Source organism: Doryrhamphus excisus, linkage group LG11, assembly GCF_037039965.1.
Source record: "Doryrhamphus excisus strain RoL-2023G ecotype Guam linkage group LG11, RoL_Dexc_Guam_v1.1, whole genome shotgun sequence".
In the NCBI taxonomy this organism is placed as follows: Eukaryota; Metazoa; Chordata; class Actinopteri; order Syngnathiformes; family Syngnathidae; genus Doryrhamphus; species Doryrhamphus excisus.
In genome coordinates, this window is record NC_136367.1 from 11,709,935 (window position 1) to 11,737,124 (window position 27,190).

Below are 27,190 nucleotides of genomic sequence, written 5' to 3' on the forward strand. Positions count from 1 at the left end.
AATTAGAAATGAAATACTATGTTAAAAAGGCCTTTTCACAGAAGGTGCTAGACCACTGAAGTAGCATTTCATTTGGCAGCTTTGAACACCCGTTCATTCATCAGAAAAGGCTTCCCCGTTTTCACTGCGACAGTCCAATTTAAGGCGCACACGTCTCTTTTAACACTTTAATCCTCCACGGCACAGCGAGAGCACACCTCCATCCCACTCCAACACGTCTTTTTAATTGCATGCACGCCATCTGGGTTTTTCTTCTCTTTTCGTATAACCTACATATGCTAATTCAGGTGTGGTTTGCTTCATTCATTTTGGGCTGTGAGGCTAAATTAGAACCATGACTAGATTGGCGTTGATGGCTAATTAAAGCACTCTACACACTGAAATCTTTATGACAGTAAATCATCATAAAACTAATAAAAAGCTATTGGCTTCCTCAACCCTCGTGAGGAAAAAGCGGTAGAAAATGAATGAATGAATGAATGAATAATAAAATGCTATTGGCTGGCAACCAGTCCAGAGTGTACCTCATCTCGTGCCCCAAGTCAGCTGTGATAGGTTCCAGCATACCCCCTCAACCCTAATGATAATTAAGCAGCAAAGAAGTATGAATGAATGATGGAAAGGATGAGTCTGCACGGTGACCTCGTGGTTTGTATGAAGGCTACACGGTCAGGAGATCAGAAAGACCCGGGTTCGAATCTCTGCTTGGGCATCCCTGTGTGGAGTTCTCCTTGTGCGTGCGTGCGGTGGTTTTCTCCGGGTACTCCGGTTTCCTCACAAAAACATTAGAAAATGAATGAATGAATGTTTTACTTGAATTAAAAGTCTAGAACTCAAGTTCGATTCCACCCTCGGCCATCTCTGTGTGGAGTTTGCATGTTCTCCCCGTGCATGCGTGGGTTTTCTCCTGGTACTCCGGTTTCCTCCCACATTCCAAAAACATGCTAGGTTAATTAGCAACTCCAAATTGTCCATAGGTATGAATGTGAGTGTGAATGGTTGTTTGTCTATATGTGCCCTGTGATTGGCTGGAGACCAGTCCAAGGTGTACCTCATCAGCACCCCCCGTGACCCAAGTGATGATTAAACAGCGTCGAAAATGGATGGATGGATGGAATGAAAGGATGATAATTTGCCTTGAATGTAAATATGATGTGTGCTATTTTTCATGAATGTCATTTTAAAATGGCGCTCTGGTCCTCATTCAGACATCACAACCACGGGCCCGCCCACCACCCCGCCCACTTCCACCATTCCATTGACCACTTTTGGGGCAACCACCACGGCGCCCATCACCGTACCCGTTACCACGCTGTCTGCTGAGACCGGCACATCCGAGGACTTCGCCACGGTGGCAGGTAGACCGCTAAGTTCCAGCCTTTCATCTGAATTGTATCACTCTTCAAAATATCTTTTTCACTTTTTCTATTCATACGCTTGATGTTTTTCACATAGAAAACAATTTGTCCTTGTGTTATATAAACTGATGCATGGCTTCAAAGTAAAGTCAATAGTCGTGTGCATCTGTGGGGGTGGGACCAGAGTAGCTAACCTTTGACCCTTTCTTGCCTGTTCCATCTGTGTGCAGCGGGAGGCGTCACAGCCGCTGACCCTTTCAAGTACTTCATACCAGGTGAGAACTTCCTGCTGTGTCTCTGAGCTCCTTGTTGTTGTTCTTTGGGTTTGGAACATCGATATCTCTTCCAAACGTTGCATCCTCTCGCTTTCATTTCCATGACTGTCATAGGAGTGCAATTAACAGCACTTACTAACAACAATTAACAACACAGCCATCAATGTATGTGAAGAAAGTGACATATTCACAACAATTATAAAAAATATATATTTTTAAATTATGGTCCATATTTCAAAAATTGAACACCTTTACACAAAATTGATGTAGTTATGGTTGTAGTTGCGTATTTAATCTATATACCACAAAAACATTTCACCTACTTTTACGGGTAAAACTTATTTCTATATGCGATTAACTGTGATTAATTCCGAGTTAACCACCGGAAGTGTGATTAATCGTGATTAAATATATTTAATCAATATTTATCATATGATTAAACAACGCATTAACGCATTTTCAATCAAAAATGCGTTAATGCGGTAACCCATTTATTTTATTAATTACGTTACATTTTTCGTCATAATTATCTCGTGCACACCAGAGCAAACACTCCTCGGCTCCGATGGTCCGTAGTCCGTAGCCCAGTGGAGCCCAGTGGAGTGTCCTCACAGTCACACAGAGCCTGATGCTGTTTTATAACTTGACCTGAACACACACAGCAGTACAATTAAATATACACCATATACTGTATGTATCGCCAACCTACACGTCTCTAGCTCTTTCTCGATGGAATGTTATGCATAACAATGGACATTTTTTTTAAACTCAATGTGGCCCAGAGTCAAAACTTTTGTCCACCCCGTCATAGAATGGCGGGAAAACAATCGCTCCTTGCATGTTATGAATCATTTATTATGAAAATACCAAAGCTCAAAATAATCCAAAAGTCAAACACGCTTTAGAAATAATCTTAAAAAAAAAGTGGACATAATTCATTCATTCATTCATTCATTTTCTACCACTTTTTTCCTCACGAGGGTCGCGGTTGTGCTGGAGCCTATCCCAGCTGTCTTCAGGCGAGATGCGGGGTACACCCTGGACTGGTGGCCAGCCAATCACAGGGCACATATAGACAAACAACCATTCACACTCACATTCATACCTATGGACAATTTGGAGTGGCTAATTAACCTAGCATGTTTTTGGAATGTGGGAGGAAACCGGAGTACCCGGAGAAAACCCACTCATGCACGAAAAGAACATGCAAACTTGAGGGTGGGATTGAACTCGGGTCTCCTAGCTGTGAGGTCTGCGTGCTAACCACTCGTCCGCCATGCTGTTTTCTGCCACTCAGAGTTCCACACAGAGATGGCAGAGGGTGGAATTGAACCCTGTTCTTCTAGCTGTGAGGTCTGCGCGCTAACCACTAGAACACCGTGCAGCCCGAGAATAATCCAGATAAAGTTTAATACGTCAGATTATTACGCCCAAATGGCCTAATGTGAGTATGCCCTGAGTCCCATGGAATACAATTAGCAAGAAACACAGCTAAGCAGGGAACAGGAACACTTTGTTTTTGTCACTCCGTTTGTTTTTTCCTCCTTGATGATCCACAACATGAGTTGTCTCAGTCCTCCGGTTCACGCTCTTCCAAGGAGCACGTCGCGTCCCTTCATTCAACTCTTTTCCAGGACAATAATAATGGAGCTTGAAAAGGCGGAAAGGTCAAAGAATGGCTGACAGAACAAAGCGCAAGAAAGATGGAAGAGGTGGGCAAAATGCAAAAGACAGGACTCCGTTCGGAGATGCGGCCATTGTACGTTGGCCTCCTGGGTCTCAATTAACGCAGCCAAAACATGGCATGGAGACAGCAGCTCCGGGCTCATCCGTGCAGTCTATTAACCTGTCAACACACAAAGAGGCCTTTTATATCGGGCCCTTGTGTTCTGGGAACTGGTAACAACTATAACAACAATGTGGACATTTCAAAACAGATCTTTAGGTGGTCAATGGAGACATTTTTTTTAGACGTTATGAGTAAATGTTTTATTGAAACTTTATTACTGCTACTATTATTATTATCTTTTTTTATATTTTATTACAAGCTTCAATTGTACAAAACAATAACTATAAGCAGAATTACAGGAACATAAAAGTGAAATTCTACAGAACAATGTCAACATAAATAAAAATAAAAAATAAATAACACATTTTTTAAATTTTTTTTAGATGTAATGAGTAAATGAAACTTTATTACTGCTACTATTATTATTATCTTTTTTTATATTTTATTACAAGCTTCAATTGTACAAAACAATAACAACATAAGCAGAATTACAGGAACATAAAAGTGAAATTCTGCAGAACAATGTCAACATAAATAAAAAATAAATAAATAACAAAGAAAGGAATGTGCGAGGGATATTGCTTGAAAATAAGAACAACAAAATAAAAATAGAAAACATGTCACTTCTTCGTATGAGTTGTTTTTAGAATGTTCTCCAGTGTATGAAAGGTTTTCAGTGCTTTTCTGTTTTTGAATATAAGCTTCAGTCATTCATATCATATTTTCAGTTCAGAAGAAAACCGGTGAATATTTGGCTTGCATATGGATTTGTGAATATGGAATTTTCCTAATAAACAAATACATTTCACAGCATTCTGCAGATCCTTACAAAGGCTGCATTGTAGAAACAAGACCATTTCCATTTTGATGTCAAGGAGTATTTTAAAAGACACGAGCATAGTCGAGTATACTTCCTACACCGCTAATATGCCCTGATGAAGGCTATTCTAATGACGTGACAGCGCCATCTACTGGTGTGGCATGCACATAGTAAATAAAAGTGTTAGCTGGCAGTGCTGCAAGACTAGTAGAGTGTGGGAACATTTTTTTGCGTTTGGTTTTATTTTAAGGTTTTCGACAAGCCACATCCGCATGTTGGCGGCACCACGCCCTTTCCCTGTCACGCTCCTGATCCCAAACATATGTTTGTGTCATCTTGAGGGGTTTCATGGAGGAAGACGCCCTCCACCAATGTGTCTGTCTCTACACGAGTGCATCTGCAGCAGGATTTAGTTTGGTGGAAGCCCTCCCTACCATCGTACAGTGGGACTAGTTTGGGAATACTGATTTTACAAGCATACTTTTCCTCACGCTACTGGAAAATAAACCTGAACGTAGCACAGAAACAGCATGTTGAGTCTTTGCCAAGACTGTGAAATACAAACTTGGCCATCTTGACTTACTTAACATGAGCAGTATGTTCAGGGTAAGCCACCATAGAACATGACTGACCTCAGTGCCGTGTTGCCTTTCCTGAGATCCGATGCAAGAGCGATCAAACATGCGACTCTCCAAGCGGCTTTGTGGGTGTCCACGTCACATCACCGCTGCCTCCAGGCCAAAGGAGGCCACAGGAGGCCACAGGATATGGTGGTCCAACTTCCAGTGTGTAACCACTTGTCTCTGTTCCTCTGGGCTGTAGACAACTTGTGGTTTGACTGCAACTTTGACTTCACGTCCTTCTGCGGTTGGACCACGGAGACGGGCTCCGGCGCTGAGTGGCTCATCCAGACCAACGGTGCTCCGGCCACGCACAGACTGCCGACTCTTGACCACACGGGTAAGTCATGTGAGTGTTTGTGAGTGTGTTGCTGCAGTTGGAAAGCGGAAGCTGAAGTCTTTTTCCGCAATGCTTCCGAAAAACAAACATCATGTGTAAAGAATGTCCGCCGTGTTGGAACAACACTTGATCTCTACTTTCATTAAAGCTCATGTGTTATGGTGCATGATACCAGAACACCGAGTAGTCGAACTCATGCAAGAAAAGCTGTTAAACACAAAGGACAAAGGACTGATGTTACATATTTTGTGGCTTAATAAAGCATTTCCAACCATAAAAATGCCTAAATTAACTGAAATGAAGAGTCTTGAACCGGTCATGATGTGCTATATATATCACTATATTGACACTTACTATGGTACCCATTATGGCATTGGATGCTCATACCACCTCCTACCAAATGCATCATGGAAAGCAGGAAGTGAACAAATGTAACAGTTAGTAATTGTAAAAATACCAGATGGAGGGGTAGGATTTAATAAGCTTTGCTTCTTCCTACTCCTTTTGGACATGTGGAACTGGGAACTGATTATGGGATGCACTCAATTGTAATCTGATGCATGTTCACATGAAATAAAACCATTACCATTACCATTACCATTACCATTACCATTACCATTACCATTACCATTACCATTACCATTACCATTACCATTACCATTACCAAATGCACCATGGAGTTGCACTCAAATTCCGTTGTATGCAATACAATGACAATAAAGGCGATTGTGATTGATTGTAATTCATACCTTGTCCTATGCTGCCTCCTGCAGGACGAGAGGGGAACTTCATCTACATGCATTTGAGTGACTCTTGGGTCAAAAGTGAAGAAGAGGGGGAGCGAGTAGCGAGGCTATACAGCCTTCCCGTCACGGCGCCGGACACCGACCTGTGCGTGTCTTTCTGGTACCACATGATGGGTCAGCACCCTGGGGTACTCCACATCAGACAACACAAGGAGAAAGAGGGGCATCATTGGGGGAGCATCCTATGGACCGTCAGCGGCCACCAGGGGGCGCGGTGGAAGGAAGGACGAGTTTTACTACCGAGATCCAGTGTCCCCTATCGAGTATGTCTGTCTTATTTTAGTTTTTATATGTTCATATGGACATGAAACTGAAAGTATGTTGTGTTTCCAGGTGGTGGTGGAGGGCGTGGCTGACAGACACGTGACAGGACACATTGCTGTAGACAACATCCACATTCTAGATGGACTCAACACTGACGACTGTAAAGGTAACAGTTCATGTGGTTAGCGAATGGAGTCTAACGGTGGGGGGGTTACATCGTATTGGGGGTTTTCCTATAATGACTTTGTCCTCCTCAGATCCCCAAGTTTCTCCATCCCCACCCACTGAGATCTTCATCCTGCGTACGTCTCCAATAAAGTTTGTGTATTTATTAATTTGTCTGAAGGGCGTGACCTTATGTCCTCGTTGTCCCCCCCCCCTCTCGCAGCCATGGACTCCCTATCCCAGGAGACGGGCGACCTCGGCAGTGCGGACAACATGCTGAAGACGCTGGACCCCATCCTGATAACCATCATTGCCATGTCAGCGCTGGGCGTCTTCCTGGGTGCCATATGCGGCGTGGTGCTCTACTGCGCCTGCTCGCAGAGCGCCATGACGGACAGGAACTTGTCCGCCTTGGAGAACTACAACTTTGAGCTGGTGGACGGCGTCAAGCTCAAGAAGGATAAGATGAACGGACAGAGTAACTACTCGGAGGCATGAGGTGGCGGGTTGGGGGGGGGGCAGATGACGGCATTTCAGGGTGGGATGACAAAAAGCAGACGCCATCTTTTTTTTTTACTCAGGAGCGTCAGTGAAACAGACTGACCAGTAGGGGACACTGTGTATAAAGATACTGTACAGCGAAAAAAGATTCTATTTGTTCTTTGTGTGTGTGTGTGTGTGAGTGTGTGAGTGTGTGTGTGTGTGTGCTTTATTGATTTCCTGTGATCCCATCATGTGTTGAGACATGATTAAAACAATTTATTGTTTTTTTTTTGTTTTGTTTTTCCATTTAAAGTATGTGAAGTGTGTGTTTACATCAGGGGTCACCAACGCTGTGCCCGCGGACGCCCATGCGCCCACACGGACCACTTAAGGCGCCTGCGAGGCATCTTCTAAAAATAGCACTGGTCACAAATTATCATTGTTATTTTGTTCTTTAAATTTTGAATCAGAATTGCTTACATTCATGTTCATTCATTCATTTTCTACCGCTTTTCCTCACGAGGGTCGCGGGGGTGCTGGAGCCTATCCCAGCTGTCTTTGGGGCGAGAGGTGGGGTACACCCTGGTCTGGTGGCCAGCCAATCACAGGGCACATATAGACAAACAACCATTCACACTCACATTCATACCTATGGACAATTTGGAGTGGCCAATTAACCTAGCATGTTTTTGGAATGTGGGAGGAAACCGGAGTACCCGGAGAAAACCCACGCATGCACGGGGAGAACATGCAAACTCCACACAAGAGATGGCCAAGGGTGGAATTGAACCCTGGTCTCCTCGCTGTGAGGTCTGCGCACTAACCACTAGACCACCGTGCCACCGCTCACATTAATGTTTTTTTTTTTATCGTCTTATAACATCAAAAATTAAAACAAAAATATTTTATAACAAACTGTTACCTAAGTCAAAGTTCATGTGTGCACACGCGTCCGCTCACCGTTTTTCCGATATAGTGCAGCGGTGAGGAGTTAGCTTACTCGTGCAGTTTAGCCCCCAAAAACATGGCAGAAAAGCGAAAAAGGACTTACATTTTCCACAGTAATTGGGAGGAAGAATTTTTCTTGACGTATTTTGAAGAAAAATGTATGTGTCTTATTTGCGGGACGACTGTTGCAATACCAAAGAGGCACAATTTGGAGAGACACTTGAAAACTTGTCACGAAAGCTTGAATGCGAGCTACCCACCCGGCAGCGCATTAAGGACGGAAAAGGCCCGTTTGTTAAAGGCAGCTTTGGACAAACAAAGGACTTTTTTCACTAGGCAGGTGAAAAAATAACAGAAAGGTGTTCCCTCTGACTTTCAAATATGTCAGCACATAAATAAATGTTTCTTGGTTTTGTTACCATTATTGTGTAAAATAATGAACATTGATATGTGAGCAGTCGCTTCACATAGTGTTACTACTACTATTCCTTTTGTTCTCATTACTAAAAAGTGATCCGTGCAGTTTTGTCATTTTGGAAGTTCACCGCAAACAGGTCATGTAGCCCTTCATACGATCCGTGCTCACAAAGTAGCCCTCGGCCTCAAAAAGGTTGGTGACCCCTGGTTTACATGAATGTGCTTTTTTATTTCAAGTGTGTGTGTGTGTGTGTTCCAACAGTGCCTTTTTTCACCTCTATTTTTTTTTGTTGCCTTGTTTTTTTTGTTTTGTTACACACACACGGGCACGTAGGAAAATGAGTCAGAAAATGATTTTTGACATTTTCTGGACAGTCAAGCTGTGTGTGCAAACATGGAGGGGTCAATTCTTACATCCACGTGTGTGTCGTGTGTAAAAAGCCTGGTTTACACGGCACACCTTCTATCATATTGTATATAAGTTTTAATATATTTCTACTGGAGCTCTCTTTTCGAGAGAACACCCCCTTTTGTGCGGACGGACGGACTCCCAAAAGGCACACATGTGACATTTGTGCAGGGCTGCCCCTGGTTTTTTATTAAGTTTATTGGGATCCAACATTGCAAAATAACTAATATACTGTCTAGGGCTGGGATTGTACCAACAACCACAAAAGACAAGAGCTGTACCATTACAGCATCAGGCATTGAAATGGGAGCACATCAATCCTGCCATTTGACTTTGCCACATGCTGTCAATCATCGTCTCGGGCTGACTTGGTGCTCGATCTGACACAAAACACGTGTTGTTGTGCATGTAAAGTAGGGGCGGCCCTGCGTTGGCGTGGCTTTTTTTTTTTTTTTTCGAACTAACGTGATGTTTTGTTTTGTGAATCCTTGTGGTCGTTTGGGTTCTGTTGTTGGGACGATGAAGGTGACCGAGCAAAGACTCTTGGGATGCTTTCATACAGGGTAACACTGGACCCACCACCACCACCACCCAGGGAGGGAGGGAGGGTCGCTTCAGGGTCATTGTGGGAGTAGATGCTGACAGACTTGGTTGCCATGACAATGTTGTTGTGTTGTCTTTTTGAAGGTTGTGTCAGCTGCAGCATTCTCCACAGCAGTGATTTTCAACCACTGTGCCGCGGGCACACTAGTGTACCTTGAGAAACCGTCAGGTGTGCCGTGAGGAATTATCCAATATCACTTTTTATAATTAACATTTATTAATCATCATTTGCAAATATTATGTCAATAGCCATTATGTCAATAGTATACATGGACCCAAATATTCCAATTCACTTTGGTTTATTTGCTCAAACGGAAAGAATTGAACAGGGATGGAATATTCCTTTAACCAATCCGATTGAGGTATCTTGTACCCGCTCAAACGGAAAGTTGTCAGGGTGCCTTCTTCTTCCTGGTGTTTTTCTTCTTCTGTTGTTTATTGGCGGTTGGCAAGCAGCTTTCGTGTGCATTAGCGCCATCTGTGGAACAGAATCTAAACCCTTCTATACACCATTCACAAGTCCACTTTTATAAAAAAGAAAATATATATCTATATAAAACATGTCCTGAGTTTAATTATAAAATATTAGCAAGATTGAATTTGATCTTTTCCTGTTTAAATTGATCCCGGGTGCGTTCTTTCAGCGCATGCTCAGATATGACGTAACACGCAGATCCAGACGTTCTTCACTTTTAAAAATGGAGGCCAGCAATCGGCACTGGACTAAGCAAAGTTTGTTTTTGATTCAAACTAAATTTCAAGACTGGACAGACGAAAAACTGGCAATATGGAGTTATTCCAACAAGTGAAAGAATAATTTGGGGAAGCCGGTATCACGTGATGTTGATGTTTACGTTTTACTGGGCATGCCCTATTGACTATTCTGGTTGATTTTCACGGCGCATGTAGACAAGAGATTGGAATATTCCTTTCCATGGATACCATTGTTTCCCGAAAGGTGATTGGGAAAGAGAAAAAGTGGTGATGTAAAAACGTGGCTACTGTGGAGTGTCTGTGGTGTAAAGACTGGCAGAGCAATGTAATATTGGTCCGTGTGGCAACACCTACCTTGTTCCTCCCATAGACTTATTGATGCACGTGTGAGGTCGTGGTGACATTTTGGAACATTTTTGGTTAGTGGTGTGCCACAAGATTTTTACAAAAAACGTGCCGTGGCTCAAAAAAGGTTGAAAAACACTGCTCCACAGGACTAGACTATCAGCTCCTATGCTTGAAGGTCCAACACAGGCTTCATTTGATGTCATTTTATCAACATAACCACCAATTTGACGGGGCGGGGGGGTCACATTATTACCTTCCTTTTTTTAGTCGTCACAGTCAGCAATTTTGTTTCGATTCATACGCTCCAACATTGAAGCCGGTGGTGGTCGCTTTGGACACATAAATTGTATCCAATGTTATGTTCTTGTCGACTGAGCTAACTTTTGTACTGTCGATGCTCAATTAATAAGAACATGAAATGTGAAAGGATGCTGCAGCACTCCACGTGAAAAAAAAAAAATGTTGCACTGAAATGTGTAAAATTCATAGGATGTGTTTATGGTTTATTTTTTTCCAACATCCTTTCAGATGAAGGTGTTTTAATTCTCAGATGTACAATTTTAAACAAGGAAAAAAAAAAGATTCAATGCGTCAAGTTTATTTACTCGCTATGAGGTTTTTGTATCGTCATCGATGGATCTACGTGACAAAGTTTGTTTGCCTTTTCTTTCTTTCTTTCTTTTCCAAACTGCTTCTGTAATGTTGCTGTCTCCAGTCCAGAAAAAAAATAGACAAAAATGGAAAAAGCAGCGAGGCCTTAAGTGATTCAAGAAAAAAAAAAAAGTTTGTATTCTCTGGTCAACGCCCAGATGGATCTCATCTCTGTTGTTGCAGATCGTTGATGATTACATTCCAAAGAATTGGATAAAATAAATGTTTGCATTAAATGTGACAGTACGCTCTTTTCTCTTTTATGCTTTCTACGCTAATAATACATTTGAAATCATACAGCATTTATTTCATGATATTGGTCAATGGTCACAATATACTTGTAAAATTACAAGTATATAATGTAATACAACTACCCATCCATCCATTTCCTATGCAGCTTATCCTCACTAAGGTCATAGGTATGCTGGAGCCTATCCCAGCTGTCTTCAGTTGAGAGGCAGGTATACACCCTGGACTGGTGGCCAGCCAATCACAGGGCACATATAGACAAACAACCATTCACACTCACATTCATACCTATGGACAATTTGGAGTGGCCAATTAACCTAGCATGTTTTTATAATGGGGCAGCACGACGGAAAAGTGGTTAGCACGCAGACCTCACAGCTAGGAGACCAGGGTTCAATTCCACCCTCGGCCATCTCTGTGTAGAGTTTGCATGTTCTCCCCGTGCATGCGTGGGTTTTCTCCGGGTACTCCGGTTTCCTCCCACATTCCAAAAACATGCTAGGTTAATTGGCCACTCCAAATTGTCCATAGGTATGAATGTGAGTGTGAATGGTTGTTTGTCTATATGTGCCCTGTGATTGGCTGGCCACCAATCCTGGGTGTACCCCGCCTCTCGCCCGAAGACAGCTGGGATAGGCTCCAGCAGCCCGCGCGACAGTTGTGAGGAAAAAGCGGTAGAAAATGAATGAATGAATTAATTAATGTTTTTGGAATGTGGGAGGAAACCGGAGTACCCGGAGAAAACCCATGCATGCACGGGGAGAACATGCAAACTCCACACAGAGATGGCGTGGGTGGCATCGAACTCGGGTCTCCTAGCTGTGAGGCCTGTGTGCTAACCACTATACCATGCAGCCTATATACAGTGCATCCGGAAAGTATTCACAGCGCTTCACTTTTTCTACATTTTGTCATGTTACAGCCTCATTCCAAATTGTATTAAATTAATCTCTTACCTCAAAATTCTACACAAAATACTCCATTATGACAATGTGAAAAAGTTTTTTTTGACTTTTTTTGAATTTATTAAAAATAGAAAACAAAAAAATCACATTTACATAAGTATTCACAGCCTTTGCCATGAAGCTCAAAATTGAGCTCAGGTGCATCTTTTTTCCACTGATCATCCTTGAGATCTTTCTACAGCTTAATTGGAGTCCACCTGCAGTAAATTCAGTTGATTGGACATTATTTGGAAATATAATAACTGTCTATATAAGGTCCCACAGTTGACTGTGCATGTCAGAGCACAAACACCAAGCATGAAGTCAAAAGAACTGTCTGTAGACCTGCGAGACAGGATTGTCTTGAGGCACAAATCTGGGGAAGGATACAGAAAAATTTCTGCTGCTTTGAAGGTCCCAATGAGCACAGTGGCCTCCATTATTCGTAAATGGAAGACGTTTGGAACCACCAGGACTCTTCCTAGAGCTGGCCCGGCCGTCTAAACTGAGTGATCGGGGAAGAAGGGCCTTAGTCAGGGAGGTGACCAAGGCCCCGATGGTCACTCTGTCAGAGCTCCAGCGTTCCTCTGTGGAGAGAGGAGAGCCTTCCAGAAGGACAACCATCTCTGCAGCAATCCACCAATCAGGCCTGTATGGTAGAATGGCCAGACGAAAGCCATCAGACCAGAGAATTTTGTTTCTCATGGTCTGAGAGTCATTCAGGTGCTTTTTGGCAAATTCCAGACGGGCTGCCATGTTCCTTTTACTAAGGAGTGGCTTTCGTCTGGCCACTCTACCATACAGGCCTGATTGGTGGATTGCTGCAGAGATGGTTGTCCTTCTGGAAGGCTCTCCTCTCTCCACAGAGGAACGCTGGAGCTCTGACAGAGTGACCATCGGGGCCTTGGTCACCTCCCTGACTAAGGCCCTTCTTCCCCGATCACTCAGTTTAGAAGGCCGGCCAGCTCTAGGAAGAGTCCTGGTGGTTCCAAACGTCTTCCATTTACGAATAATGGAGGCCACTGTGCTCATTGGGACCTTCAAAGCAGCAGAAATTTTTCTGTATCCTTCCCCAGATTTGTGCCTCAAGACAATCCTGTCTCGCAGGTCTACAGACAGTTCTTTTGACTTCATGCTTGGTGTTTGTGCTCTGACATGCACAGTCAACTGTGGGACCTTATATAGACAGTTATTATATTTCCAAATCATGTCCAATCAACTGAATTTACTGCAGGTGGACTCCAATTAAGCTGTAGAAAGATCTCAAGGATGATCAGTGGAAAAAAGATGCACCTGAGCTCAATTTTGAGCTTCATGGCAAAGGCTGTGAATACTTGTGTAAATGTGATTTTTTTGTTTTCTATTTTTAATAAATTCAAAAAAAGTCAAAAAAAACTTTTTCACATTGTCATAATGGAGTATTTTGTGTAGAATTTTGAGGTAAGAGATTAATTTAATTCAGTTTGGAATGAGGCTGTAACATGACAAAATGTAGAAAAAGTGAAGCGCTGTGAATACTTTCCGGATGCACTGTATATATACACATATATACATATACAGTATTTTCAAAACTATAAGTCACACTTTTTTTCATAGGTTGGCTGTTCCTGCGACTTATACTCCAGAGCGACTTATAAATGAAAAAAGTGTTTATGTTCCATAAACACTGGACACCTTTTGTGTTCATGTTTATTTTTGGTGTAGCTGAATAACCATTGTGTTAGCATATCTTACACCTATTCAGCCTGTTCTCTATTCTTTTATTGTTAGAACTTGCCTTCCAAGAGGACGTAATGTCTGTTTTGGTCAAGTAGTTTGGAAAATAAATTACCCGCAAAAAATGCGACTTATACTCCAGTGCGACTTATGTATGTTTTTTTTCTACCTAATTATGTATTTTTAGCCTTGTGCGACTTATGAGCGACTTATAGTCCAGAAAATAGGGTATACATATAAACATATACACTGTAAAACCTGACAAGTTAGTTGAACTCAAATGGTTTGAGGAAACCGATTGCCTTAAATCATTAAAGTTTATTAACTCAAACATTATAAGTACAACATTGTTTTTCAGTTAAGTCAAAGCAACCCTTATTGTTTAAGCTACAAAGACTCAATTTAAAGTTAGAATTACTAAAGCTAAATAAATAATTCAGATAGTATTGTTTGAGTACTATAAACTCACATGTGTCTCGTTAACTCGAATCTAAAGGCACAAGTTTAGCTCACTTTGTTCAACCTATTAAGTGTACTCACTTCATTCTAATGGTACAATGCTTTGCAGTAGTGATTACTCACTTCAGCTAAGGTGCCAAATGTGGCCCGCAGGACACTAGTTTGAGGCCCCCGTCTTGATATGAAAGTTTAATGTTAAAGTTTGATCTGGATGCTATATGGTATCATGTACCCAGAAAAAATTATTACGTTTAATTAATGTTCATGTTAAAGGTTAAATAACTGTTAATAGTTATCCTCCCTATCCGTGTGGAAGTGGTAAGTTTAAAGGAAATAACTTGAAGGCTACCGTTTAGGTCGCTAGCTCTCTAGTTTGCGAGTTAGCATGTGTCTCAAGACCCTGCAGTTGCGCAATATGTTGTAAATAAAAAGAGTATAAATGTGACTATAGTCGTGTTTTGTCATGTCTACAGGGCTCTAATAATGCTTTGTTCATTTTAATCTGAAAAAAATAATTTGTCTACCCACCAACTATGTGTGGTTTCTTAAGTTTTTATTATTTGCCGTTCTATTATTATTATTATATTTATTTATTTATTACTGATTGATTGATTTTCTTTATTCTTGATTTGTTTATTTATTTTTCATCTTATTTTCTGTAGAAAAATAAAAATTAAGATATTTGAGAACAGTGGAATGTTTTATCAGAGCTTTTATTGTAGAAAATTGGAACCAAAGCGAAGTTTAAATTTTTTTTTTTTAATAAATGTTTTTTTTTTGTTTTTTTTTGTAAAACCTGATGCGTCCCAGTCTCACCCAGACCCGAGCTCCAGTGGCCCCCAAGTAAATTGAGTTTGAGACCCCTGCCTTAAACTGTTTAAGTTATATGAACAGAAATGAGACAATGACTTAATTACAAATTACAATGTTGCCATTTATTTTAAGAGAGGCAGCAACACACACACACACACACACACATATATATATATATATATGAACTGTGCACAGCTGAGAATAAGCATAGAAAACGGATGGCTGAATGTACACAGCTATACACGCCTGCTTGTGAGCATGCGCCAAAAAGATGACTGCATGACGTCGAAGATGTCGCGTGGTTTCCCAGGTGTGCTTGTTGCAGTGTCCGCTACGCGCCGCTGCAGTTGCTGGTTGGGCGGGGTCTACGAAGAAGAAGAGGTTTGTTCACAACGGGGGAGGGAGAGAAACATCACCAGGAAAAAAAAAGATTTCCTAACAGGGAACTAACAGGGAAGAAGGAGGACAAGCTTCGGCTGTAACGTGGTGTGACTTGCCGATGACTCCTCGCCGCTTATCTATTTTGTTAACGATGACTAAATATTAGCGGCAAAGACAAAGGCCCGCTCTTGAAAAGTTGGAACGTCTGACAGAAAACCAAGTGAACCCTGACAAGCTTTCCGCTAACCTAAACTCGCTGCTTTAAAGTTGAATGATCTCTTTTTGAACGAAGACTTCCTGAGGATTAAATGCTACGTTGACTCTACGACACAAATCGTCAATAAAAAAGGTGAGTTTTAACACTTTACTTTCGTTCACCTTTTAAAGTACGCATTTAACAACATGGAGACAAGACGACAAAAGGAGGAATGTGTGTCTTCAGGCCACAACTTTTGGGTGGGGATTAACTTTAACGTCACTTTTAAGCAAAGATAATTACGTGTAGTACTATTGCGACTCTTGGTTTATTGTTTCCTAATCTCTTGTTGTTTCTTAAAGTTTTACAGAAAGTAGGTCATTGAGTCGAACAAACTGCCTTTTATTTGTTCAGCAACTGATTCATCACTGAAAGAAACATTTATAAACGCCATATCTTGTACCTCGTTATGAATGAGAGAAACTATGTTGCCATAGTAATGTGATTATTTTTCATATTAAGTAAAATGTATGTACATATATTTATTTTATAAATAAATTGTGAAGAAATTTAGTTTATCAAGCCGTTTCTTGTAGTAGCTAGCTACCTTGTAGGGCGCCTTATTCTTGTAATACCACTGTGGACCTCTGGGGGGACCTAAGAGTCCTTCTCACAGCTCAACTTGAGTTGTAGAAGAAGACAATTGTCATTGGTCCTATCTATTCATTTTCTATGCCGCCTATCCTCACTAGGGTCGGGGGTATGCTGGAGCCTATCCGAGCTGACTTTGTGGGAAAGGCGGGGTAACCTTAAGGGGAACCTCATTCATTCATTCATTTTGTACCGCTTTTTCCTCTCGAAGGTCGCGGGGGTGCTGGAGCCTATCCCAGCTGACTTTGTGAGAAAGGCGGGGTAACCTTAAGGGGGACCTATTATGCTAATTTTTTGACCCCTTTGAGTCGTGGTCTCCTATAGAGCACCTACACACAATAAGTTGCACAGAAAACTTTTTAGATTTTTCAGAATCTGCACCTATTCCAGTCGTATTTCCTTGGATTTGTGCTTCCTGCCACAATGGTCTGTTTTAATTTATTCCACCCCCGGGCATGCCCACTCTGCTGTGATCACACTGTGGTCACACGCCCAAAGTGCTTCCAAACGATGAACCATATAAGGAAGTCCTCCCTCTGTGACATCACAAAGGGGTAGGTTTACCACGCCCCTTGAAACCGAGTGTTTTGCGCCATCCCAAACTTCTTTCAGGGCTCACTTCCAAATTCATTATCTGAAACTTTGGCATCGTCGTGTACGCAACCACACTAGCATCAGAGGTGGCCCCAACCTTTCCTGGTGTATATCGCCATTTCAACTGTTTCAATAAAGTCCACTGTGGCTTGATTACGTTTATCATTTCTACTGGTATAAGTCAGTTTCAATTTTTTTTGTCATTTTTTTTACATTCGTCCAAGCCGCCAATCAAAGGTCCTTTTCGTTGAAGACACACAAAAGAAGCCTTGTATCCGACATGCCTCCATGGCGTCATGAAACAAAACATCCCAGTAGACCACAGCTGTATCCCAGTGTGTCCTGGTGTATTGTGGTGTGTATAAACTGTGGTCCAGTATCCAGAGCCAAATGGAGGTCTTGGATGAGACTCGACTGGTTAACCAGAGTCTCTTGCTCAGACGTGACTGCAGCAGCTGTAATTTTTGTTGTGCAGTCGTTCAACTTGGACAAGACGGGACTTGTCGACCTCGCTCACTTCCAGCAAAGGAATTATAAAGCCTGAGGGTTTGCTTTTTTTTCACCGTCCTCCTCCATGTTGAATACTTGTGTGCTGCTGAGGTTGATGTTGTCGGGGGCCTTGCAACAAATATTGTTAAAGGACAACAGCTGCTGAAGTGAGTGATTCAGACCGGCTAATCGAAGACAGACGCAGGACTGACTCACTTGCCTTAGTTACGCTTTTGTGATGTCTAAACAGTGCAAGACAGGAGTGTCCACAGAGGATGAAGGGTCACTCATTCGGCATTACTCAACTTAAGACCACCCCCCCCACACTTTTTTTGAGTCATTCTTTGAGTCATAGTTGGCTATTGGTCAAGCCACTCAATGAGTCCAACATAACTAGTTTCCACTCATGTCATTTTATTAAGTCAACACGATTGTGTTGTTTGTGCAAGTGTTGGATGTTTTCATTTATTGCTGCTCATCTTTTAAAGGTGACCTATTATGCTCACTTTCGGCCCATTGTATTGAGTTGTGGACTCCTATAGAGAAGCTATACATGATAACCCGCTCGGAAAGCTTTCTAGATCTTCCACAATCTGCGCCTATTCCAGCTGTATTTTCTTGGATTTCCAAAACGGTCTGTTTACGCTGACTCCATTGTGATTGGTCGCACTCCCAAGACAAAGCAGTGCTTGTACCCGGTCACGCCCATATAAGGAAGTTCGGCTCTTTGAAACCAAACTTTCAGAGCCATCCCAAAATTCTCTCAGGGCTCACTTCCAAATCTCAGTATCTGATTTTCTGGTCTAATTCGTCCACTTTGCAGCGTTTATTGTGCAACCTAAAGAAAAAAAACATGTGGCTCATACGGATTACTTTTTTTTCTCTTCTTTTCACTTACAGTATGACTTAGCAAATTTGAACAATTTGTAACAAATTGTAAAAAAGTGTAACATGGCAAGAAAAAAACAAAACAGAAAACAGCAAAAATGAGAAAAAAAGTATAAGAAAGCATAACAAAACCAGAAGAAACGTCAGAGAGCAAAAAGGGATAACATAATAAGAGAATACACAGGGCACAATGGAAAATGGAGGCGAAAAAGAGAACAAAATGGCAAATATATTAATCATATATATATATATATAAACTTAAAACTATAAACTATATAAACTTTGGAGCGGTAGTGTGTGTGTGTGTGTATGTATATATATATATATATATATATATATATATATATATATATATATATATATATATACATACATACACACACACACACTACCGTTCCAAAGTTTGGGATGACTTGGAAATGTTTTTGTCCAGTCTGAGATGTGGCTTTTTCTTGGCAATCCTGCCATGAAGTCTGAAGTCCTGAAGTGGCCGCTTCACTGTTGATACTGACACTGGTGTTTGACGGCTACTATTTAGTGCAGCTGCCAGGTGACGACCTGTGAGGCGTCTTTGTCTTAAACTACACACTCTCACATATTTGTCTTCCTGCACAGTTGTGCAGCGTTTTTCTGTCCTTGTTAGACCCAGTTTGTGCTGCTCTCTGAAGGGAGTAGTTAACAGCATGGGAAGAGTTTTTTTACATGGCTTTTCTAATCATCTATTAGCCTTATAAAATGATGAACTTGGATTAGCAGCCATACCAGGAGATTGATGCAGAGGACTGACAGTTGTTGATAGTAGGCCTCTATGCAAAAATGTACATCCTTCTTTGAAAATCATCTCATTTATTTTCATTGTTTGTGAAATGGATAAAAATGTTTGTGAAATGCATGACAATGTTATGTGAAATACATTTGCAAGTTATCACAAACCTTTGAGTGGTGGTATGTATATAAAATATATTCATACACCATATAGTACAATTCACAGATGCATAACAAAGTTTAAAAAACAAAAATAGCAATTACAGGTAAGAGGACAAAGGTGTAACGTGAGAGGGGAAAAAAAGGAAAATAACATTTGAGCAAAAAGGTGTAGTAACAATGAGAGGAAAAGAGGGTAATGTGATCAGAAAAACAAAACAAAAAAAGGTGTGACGGATGTAAAAACAACATTGAAGAAACAGTAGAAACTAGGGAAAAAAGAAAGCATTACACAACTAAAAAAAGAGCAAAAATTCCTAAAGGGAGGAGAAAAAAATGTTAGAAAAAAAGCGCAAAAAGGTGTAGAGGCGTAACATGGAGAGAAAACTAAAATATGAGATTAAATAAAAGCTCCAATGAGACCAAATGACATTTACTGTACTCAGGTTGGTTAGCGTGAGTAAATCCTGCTCTCCTTTTCTGTGACATGCTGCAAACGGCCTGTCATAACTTCCCCCGAGCTCTCTTGTAAACGAACATGGTTTCTGCCGTGTGGAACATCTTTACTCTTTCAGAGGAACATTTCATCAAATGTTCTGGTAAACATTCTGCGATGACGGAAAATGAACACCCAACTTGAACACACAAAACTTTCAGCCAACTGAAATGCCAGCATCGATACGCCTGGGGATTGTGCCTATCACCTCAATGTTTGAAAAGTGCCAAAAAACTGGCTAGTTGGCTAGAGACAACCCAAGGGCTAAAGCGATATCATCATGGAAATGATGGTGCTGGAAGACCATCTCTTTACCATTGTTGATTATTTGGACTTTTATTGGCAGTAAACCAACTGGAGCCATGGTTTGTACTCCTGAGCTGCCACTATTTTAAAATGTTTTGTTAATAGTAGGGATCCACCGATATGTTTTTTTTTTTCCAGGCCGATGCTGATACAGATTTTTTTCCATTACCCTTAGCCGATGGCCGATTTTGCTTGGGCTGATATTTGTGGCTGATACTGCTTTTTCTCCCTCAATTTACATGAAAAAAATGACAATGATAACAAATATTCCAGGTCTCAAGTTTAAACAAATATTTATTGAAATGTAACACTGAACACAGTAGGATTCAGCTTTCTTAAACACACATTTAAACAGCATTATCAACTTTAAAATAAATAAATATTCAACCATGTGCAAAACATTTCTGTCGTTTTAGTTTTATCTATCTGTTGTAATTCACTACTGTTGCAGTGTGAGCGGGAGTACCGCGACTGCGTGTGTTGCAGGGTCCTCCGGTAACACAAAGCTGCCCGGCGGATGCCTGTCTGTAAATCATGCCGCGGAAAAATACATTGGGGAACCCACGCGCGTATTGGCCGATGCCGATTCAAGTAAAGAACGCAAATATCGGCACGATGTATCGGTCGATCCTTAGTTAATAGTAGGACTACGTTATGCTTGCCATAGCATTTCAGTATGTGGAATCAAACTATGGAATGGATTGAGTAAGGAAATCAAACAATGCACAACCATTGAGCCAATTCAAGAAACAATACAAGCAGTTGATGTTTGCTAAATACAAGGATGAAGAGTCTTGAACCAGTCATGATGTGCTATATATATCACTATATTGACACTTACTATGGTACCCATTATGGCATTGGATGCTCATATCACCTCCTACTTCGGTACGAGGTACATTATTAAGAAAAAAACCTTAAACTGTATTATGGAAAGCAGGAAGTGAACAAATGTAACAGTTAGTGATTGTAAAAGTACCAGATGGAGGGGTAGGATTTAATAAGCTTTGCTTCTTCCTACTCCTTTTGGACATGTGGAACTGTGAACTGATTATGGGATGCACTCAATTGTAATCTGATGCATGTTCAAATGAAATAAAACCAATACCATTACCATAGTAGAGATGTCCTGATATTGGTTAAGAACAAAGCTACAGGTACAGCTTGTCAAATCCATCTTTGAGCTCTTTTTACCTCCAGGAGTGGACCCACTACAGTTAGTACATCTAAATGTCAAAAATGATAGCCATACAAAGTTAGCGGTTATCTGTATCAGTCTTGAAAAGCAGGAAGTTTGCAGTGTAGGCTTGATTGTTTTTTGCAAGAAAGTATTGCTGAGCGATACAGCCCACATACAGGTACGTATATAGGGAAATGTCACCCACCCCTATAAGAAAGCCAAAGGTGGCGTCACATTAAGATCAGGGGTATATTTGTACAGTGTCTGGGGATTGTGTCAAGTTTTTTTGAACATGCATCATATTGCATCACATTTTACAGTTTACAGTTCCACATGTCCAAAAGGAGTAGGAAGAAGCAAAGCTTATTAAATCCTACCCCTCCATCTGGTACTTTTACAATCACTAACTGTTACATTTGTTCACTTCCTGCCTTTCTAATGTACGTATATATATTTGTTTTAATTCTTATTAATTTTTTTATTTATAATTTTTACATTTTTTTGTCACGTACTGAAGTACCTGTCAAGTCCGCTAGTGAAAACGTTACATTTTACTTATTTAAAGATGTTTTTAAATGCTAATCACTGGGATGACATGTGTAGTCATACGCTGCTCAATGACGGACGGTGTGTTTGTAATTAGCACGTGTGTCCTTTAAAGGAAGCTCTAACCCGTATCACTTTTGGTATGGCATCCATCCTGAGACGCAATGTAAATGTCAAAGTGACCCAGTGAACTTCAGAGACGCCCCCGTTAAAAAAAAATAAGTAGAAGCACACTTTTCAGTTTTAGTACATTTTCCACAGCGTAGTATGGAGCTGGTTAGGTTGGAATGCATGAGCTCATCTCTTCAAGGGGTCTGGAGGTCCGGAATGTCCTCCTCATGATGGGCAAACATGGACTGCTTTTTGCCGTAACAAATTAAGATTTTTAGTGAAAAGAATATTTTGTGTTTTTAAATCTTTTCTTTATATTATCATTCACCATAAGTCGATAATAATTGCTGAATATATGATAATAAAGGTGAAATGTACGACATAAACGTACCACTCTTTGAAATCCCATTTTCATATCCGTCTTTATAATTCACTGATAATGTTTTCTTGTCATTAGTGGAGATTTTGTTTTTTGATTTTTGTTTGTAGACCCAAAAGTTATTTTGGCTACAAAAGCACCAGCTTCAACAGTCAATATGGCCTCAAAACCTGTAGTGAGGGGAACACATATTAATATAATATCTGATGATAAATCTGTATTGGAATTAAAACAGGAAAGCAGCGTTGATCATAAATCATTCATTAGTAGTGAGTACCTATATATTTTATACATTTAAATGTGGGGGTATATTTAGGGCTTAAACCTGGTTTGTCTCATGAGTGAACACTAGCAATTGAGAAGTAAGAGGTTCATGGGCTGAATGTAATTTATTAATTATCTAATTTAACAATTACAAGTCAGTTTTATTACAAATGTTGGTCCAAAATCAGAGGACAACATCAATGTCAATCTCGGAGGGGATTTTGGAAGGGGTAAAGGGAGCCATGTGTCCAAAATAAATGAAAAATACATTTTGTTGTAAATGCGCACAGCAAATATTATACGTATACAGGCACTTTGCCTTTTAGAAGTTGTGCACCACAATGGAACATTATAGAATAGACACATTTGTGTACTAGTAAAGTGTTTTTAATCCATAAAAAATGCTCAATGGTCAAAACAATAATTTGTGAAGCAAATGTGAGAAAAATCCACAGAGAAATGGAAGCGCTAGATTTTGTAGCTTGTGCAAAATCAGCACTTGGTATTGGATCTAATCTGTGGTGTTTCATTGTGACCACTTCAAATTGTCACAGCAATGTGATTCACTCACCTGTGCCATCATTTGATTTGCTGCCGCTAATAAAATACTTGTTTACTGACACTGGTTCATCACTTTTTGCTGTTTTCCTTCACAAGTTGTTGAACAATTAGACCATGTTGGCAGGGACGCCATGATAGATGTTTTCCTACCAACTTGCGCCGGGCCATCGGTACATCGTTATTGTCGAGCCCTAGTACATGATATGTTAACATGTCAGCACCTAGCCAAGGGCTAATTTCACCAATCACTGGTGGTCCTGGTTCGCAGGGTCAACTGTATCATAGTTCCAGCCAAGTGAAGAATTGTTTTTGGCATTAGAATTCTGTATCCCTGGGACAGTTGGAATGACGTCACGGTCTTGTTTTGAATTCACAACTTTGTTAGTTTCGATGTTGGGAACAATGGTGTCCCCAAAGCAGTCTCGACTGAGGAATTCCCTCCTGTTTTTTTTTTTTTTTTGGTCTGGGGGGGTCTTAATGGACTGAAAGTGGACTGTGACTTTGTGCAGCAGGTGGGGCTGTGCGTTGTGACCGGGTGGCAAAGCGAGAAGAGGGGGATGGGCGTCCAAATGGTTTGTAGACGACCAGATGACTGACCCTGTCCCCCACTCCACATCCACACCCCCACCCCCCGTCTCCCCACCACACCCCACCAGCGTGAACAATTATGCCTTTCAATTTGTGTGTTCATACTCTCTGTATGAACACACCCCTGATACATTGATGTCCAACACTTCATAAACCAAGTAAACATGTACTTGATTATAGTATTCTGTTATTACTTGTTTTGGACAGTATAAGTGTGCACTGGAGGAAGCTGTACAACAAAGCACAGCAAACAACAGGAAACGTGTGTTGAGGTGCAGTAGTTACACTGGCATACGAGTTTCTAGTTAAAGTATAGTACAAGTAGTATTTCATAATGTAAGAACTTTGGGTAGTGACTATGTAGAAGAACGTGAACATTAGTAACGCTCGACCTCAACACGGCCATGGTCTAAATGTTAGCAGATGTGCTCCTTCGATACACAACAACAACAACACACAACTTATGTTAACACTTTGCAAACGCTTAAAAAGACTTATTTACTTTCAGTCACAGCCTCAGCCCGACTGGAGGACATTGTCATTTCTTTGCTCGGATTTTGTTGGAGACAGTTAATCACCAATAAAAAGAGGAAGGGGGGGGCAAAGAAAAGGTGGCGATAAACATTTTTAGTCTGACTCCAAGCTCAGCGCTTCACTGGCTTAAAAATGATCACACTTTTTGGGTATTAGTTGATGAACTTGTGTCAAAGTAGAGGTTGTACATTCTGTTTGGAACCAAATAAAAAAACAACAAAAACAAAACTTGAAAAAAAATAAACATTGTGATGGAGAGTGAATTTAAAGCTTGTTTGTACTGTTTCTTTACAGATGGTGTTTTTCTATCTGTTAAACTGCCTGTAGTGGAAATGCAATCCGGATCAGCATTTAACAATCGGCACCGTACCAATGCCAGGAAAAAAATGGTGTTCACACAACCTTGTATTTAAAAGAAAATTTACCCACACGTAACTGTATAAATGTCGCCATCATAAGCATGCCAAACCTGCAGGCGGCACCAGTTCCTAAAATTCTATCCAATCAGAATCATCCACTGTCATCCTATCACTTCCACAAACATAAAACACAACTGATTCGTGTGGACTGACAAGGAGGCAGAATTACTTCTAAATGTTTTTTTTTTAATTCAAAGTAAACTAGACGCAAGAAAATATTGATTGGGAATCTTGCCAAAGCAAGTCGGCGTAGGAGCCTACTCGACACCTCGTGCAATGATGCAATAATGCAATGATTTAAGCAAAGATGGCCGACCTCAAAGTGTTTCTTTGCCTCTGCTCTTTAAAGTGAAGCAATATTTGAGTTTCCAAAAAGCGCTTGAAAAATAGCTACAGTTGTGAGGGCATCCATGTTGTCGACCTGTTAAACACAGGTCATGTGTGTGACGTCACAGCATACGTTGTCACAGGTAGTGACGATGGGAAACGTAAAACTCCTGTTATTGGCATCCATTCCCAAACACGTCATCTGATTTTTCCACACTTTGGCCTGAGGTTTTGAAAACCTTCCTTTTTAGTACCAAATATCTGGTAGGTCAAATCGTGGAAGATAAATTTTGATGAGATACTCGCCAACGCGTGGGCAGGTTCTCAATCATTGAGCGCTATCGGCTAAAACGCATGTAAACATTCTGAGTGATCTGACTGACACTAGGCTTAAGACTTCAGTTCAGATTCAGATTTAGACGTGTGTATTTATGTATGTATATATAATAGGGCTGTCAAAGGAGAAAAATGTATAATTAGATTAACCACGGTTTTCAAATTAATTAATCATGATTTAATCATGAAATAATTATTGAAAGAAAGATCAATTATAGGGCAGGGTTATGAATATTGGTATGAACAACGCCAAATTAACTGAATATTTTAATCAAGTTAAGAGATGGCACACATGTCTGAAAATCTATTTACCTAACACTGGTGGAGTTTGAGACCAGGGTGTACCCCGCCTCTCGCCGAAAGACAGCTGGGATAGGCTCCAGCATGCCCACGACCCCCATGAGGATAAGCGGTAGAAAATGGATGAATGAATGAATGAATGGGGGAGTTGGAGTCCAGGGTGTACCCCGCCTCTCGCCTAAAGACAGCTGGGATAGGCTCCAGCACGCCCACGAACACCATGAGGATAAGTGGTAGAAAATGGATGAATGAATGAATGATGGAATTTGAGTCCAGGGTGTACACCGCCTCTCGCCTAAAGACAGCTGGGATAGGCTCCAGCATGCCCTCACATGACCACGACCCTTGTGAGGATAAGCGGTAGAAAATGGATGAATGTATGAATGGTGGAGTTTGAGTCCAGGGTGTACCCCGCCTCTTGCCTAAAGACAGCTTGGATAGGCTCCAGCACGCCCACGACCCTCGAGAAGATAAGCGGTAGAAAATGAATGACTGAATGAATGGTGAAATTTGAGTCCAGGGTGTACCCTGCCTCTCGCCTGAAGACAGCTGGGATAGGCTCCAGCACGCCCACGACCCTCATGAGGATAAGCGGTAGAAAATGAATGAATGGTGGAATTTGAGTCCATGGTGTACCCCGCCTCTCGCCTAAATGCAGCTGGGATAGGCTCCAGCACGCCGCGACCCTTGTGAGGATAAGCGGTAGAAAATGGATGGTCTCTAAATTGTGCTGTCACACTGCACATCAAATCTCGACTGGTAAACAGAGCAATAAGTTCTGTATTGGATCAACTTTAAGTCCACTTGTTTGGCTTGAGCTTTGGTAGCAGTTCTTCCAAGAGAAGAGGTTGCCTTAGAAAGCAGAGAGCTGTCCTCATGATTCACGCGGTGTGTGATGACTCCGCCTCCTGTGGTTTGACCATACAAAGTCACGATGGAGTCTGTTTACGTCCTCTCTAAATATTAGCTACTCAGCTTCTCGGCGATCAATGGTCAGCATCTTAACAAGAACAAATAGAGCAGGACCAAACACTTTAGCTGCTGCTGTCGTTTAATTAGTTGTTAAGTAGCACAACAGTAGTGTGAATGCTGAGAGTTAATGATTATCGGACAACAAAGTATCTCATCGTGTCTTTCTAGCCTATGAGGTCTTCTAAGCTTTGCTGTTATCAGCTGTGACCACAGAAGGGCGTATACAAGACTTGTAATGAGCACCTCCAACGGTCAAACCCTTGCTCGCCATCTTCTCTTCTCCTGGCTTGTGTGAGAAGGAGAATGTGCGGCGCTAACAGTCGTCGACGTGTGTTCTGCACAGTGTCAGATGGCTGCAAGAAGAACAAGATGCCACCATGCTGGTCCTCAGGAATGTGTGGGAGGAGTTTGACCGCGTGGGACGTTGCTGTTTGTTTGCTATTGATTTAGTGCTGAATGACCTGTTTGTCTTACCACAACGTATGTCCTACAGCGATAGGTTGACCTTTTTATGACCAAGCCAGTAAATCAACATGTCACGAACACTTGGAGTGGAG

The 27,190-nt window shown here is 41.2% G+C and overlaps 2 protein-coding genes across 2 annotated transcripts in view; both read left to right on the plus strand.

Annotated features, from left to right (window-relative positions):
* LOC131125806 (neuropilin-1a-like) overlaps nucleotides 1-11,375 on the plus strand; it is a 60,364-nt gene extending 48,989 nt beyond the window's left edge. Inside the window, exons 12-18 of the mRNA XM_058067692.2 lie at nucleotides 1,209-1,358; nucleotides 1,589-1,633; nucleotides 5,065-5,202; nucleotides 5,976-6,271; nucleotides 6,342-6,438; nucleotides 6,530-6,574; nucleotides 6,661-11,375. Coding sequence (XP_057923675.2) covers nucleotides 1,209-1,358; nucleotides 1,589-1,633; nucleotides 5,065-5,202; nucleotides 5,976-6,271; nucleotides 6,342-6,438; nucleotides 6,530-6,574; nucleotides 6,661-6,935 — 1,046 coding nt within the window. The 3' untranslated portion in view covers nucleotides 6,936-11,375. The remainder of the gene's footprint in view (nucleotides 1-1,208; nucleotides 1,359-1,588; nucleotides 1,634-5,064; nucleotides 5,203-5,975; nucleotides 6,272-6,341; nucleotides 6,439-6,529; nucleotides 6,575-6,660) is intronic.
* Nucleotides 11,376-15,565: 4,190 nt separating this feature from the next.
* LOC131125811 (integrin beta-1-like) overlaps nucleotides 15,566-27,190 on the plus strand; it is a 30,943-nt gene continuing 19,318 nt past the window's right edge. Inside the window, exon 1 of the mRNA XM_058068118.2 lies at nucleotides 15,566-15,921. The gene's annotated coding sequence lies outside the window, so the exon portion shown is untranslated. The remainder of the gene's footprint in view (nucleotides 15,922-27,190) is intronic.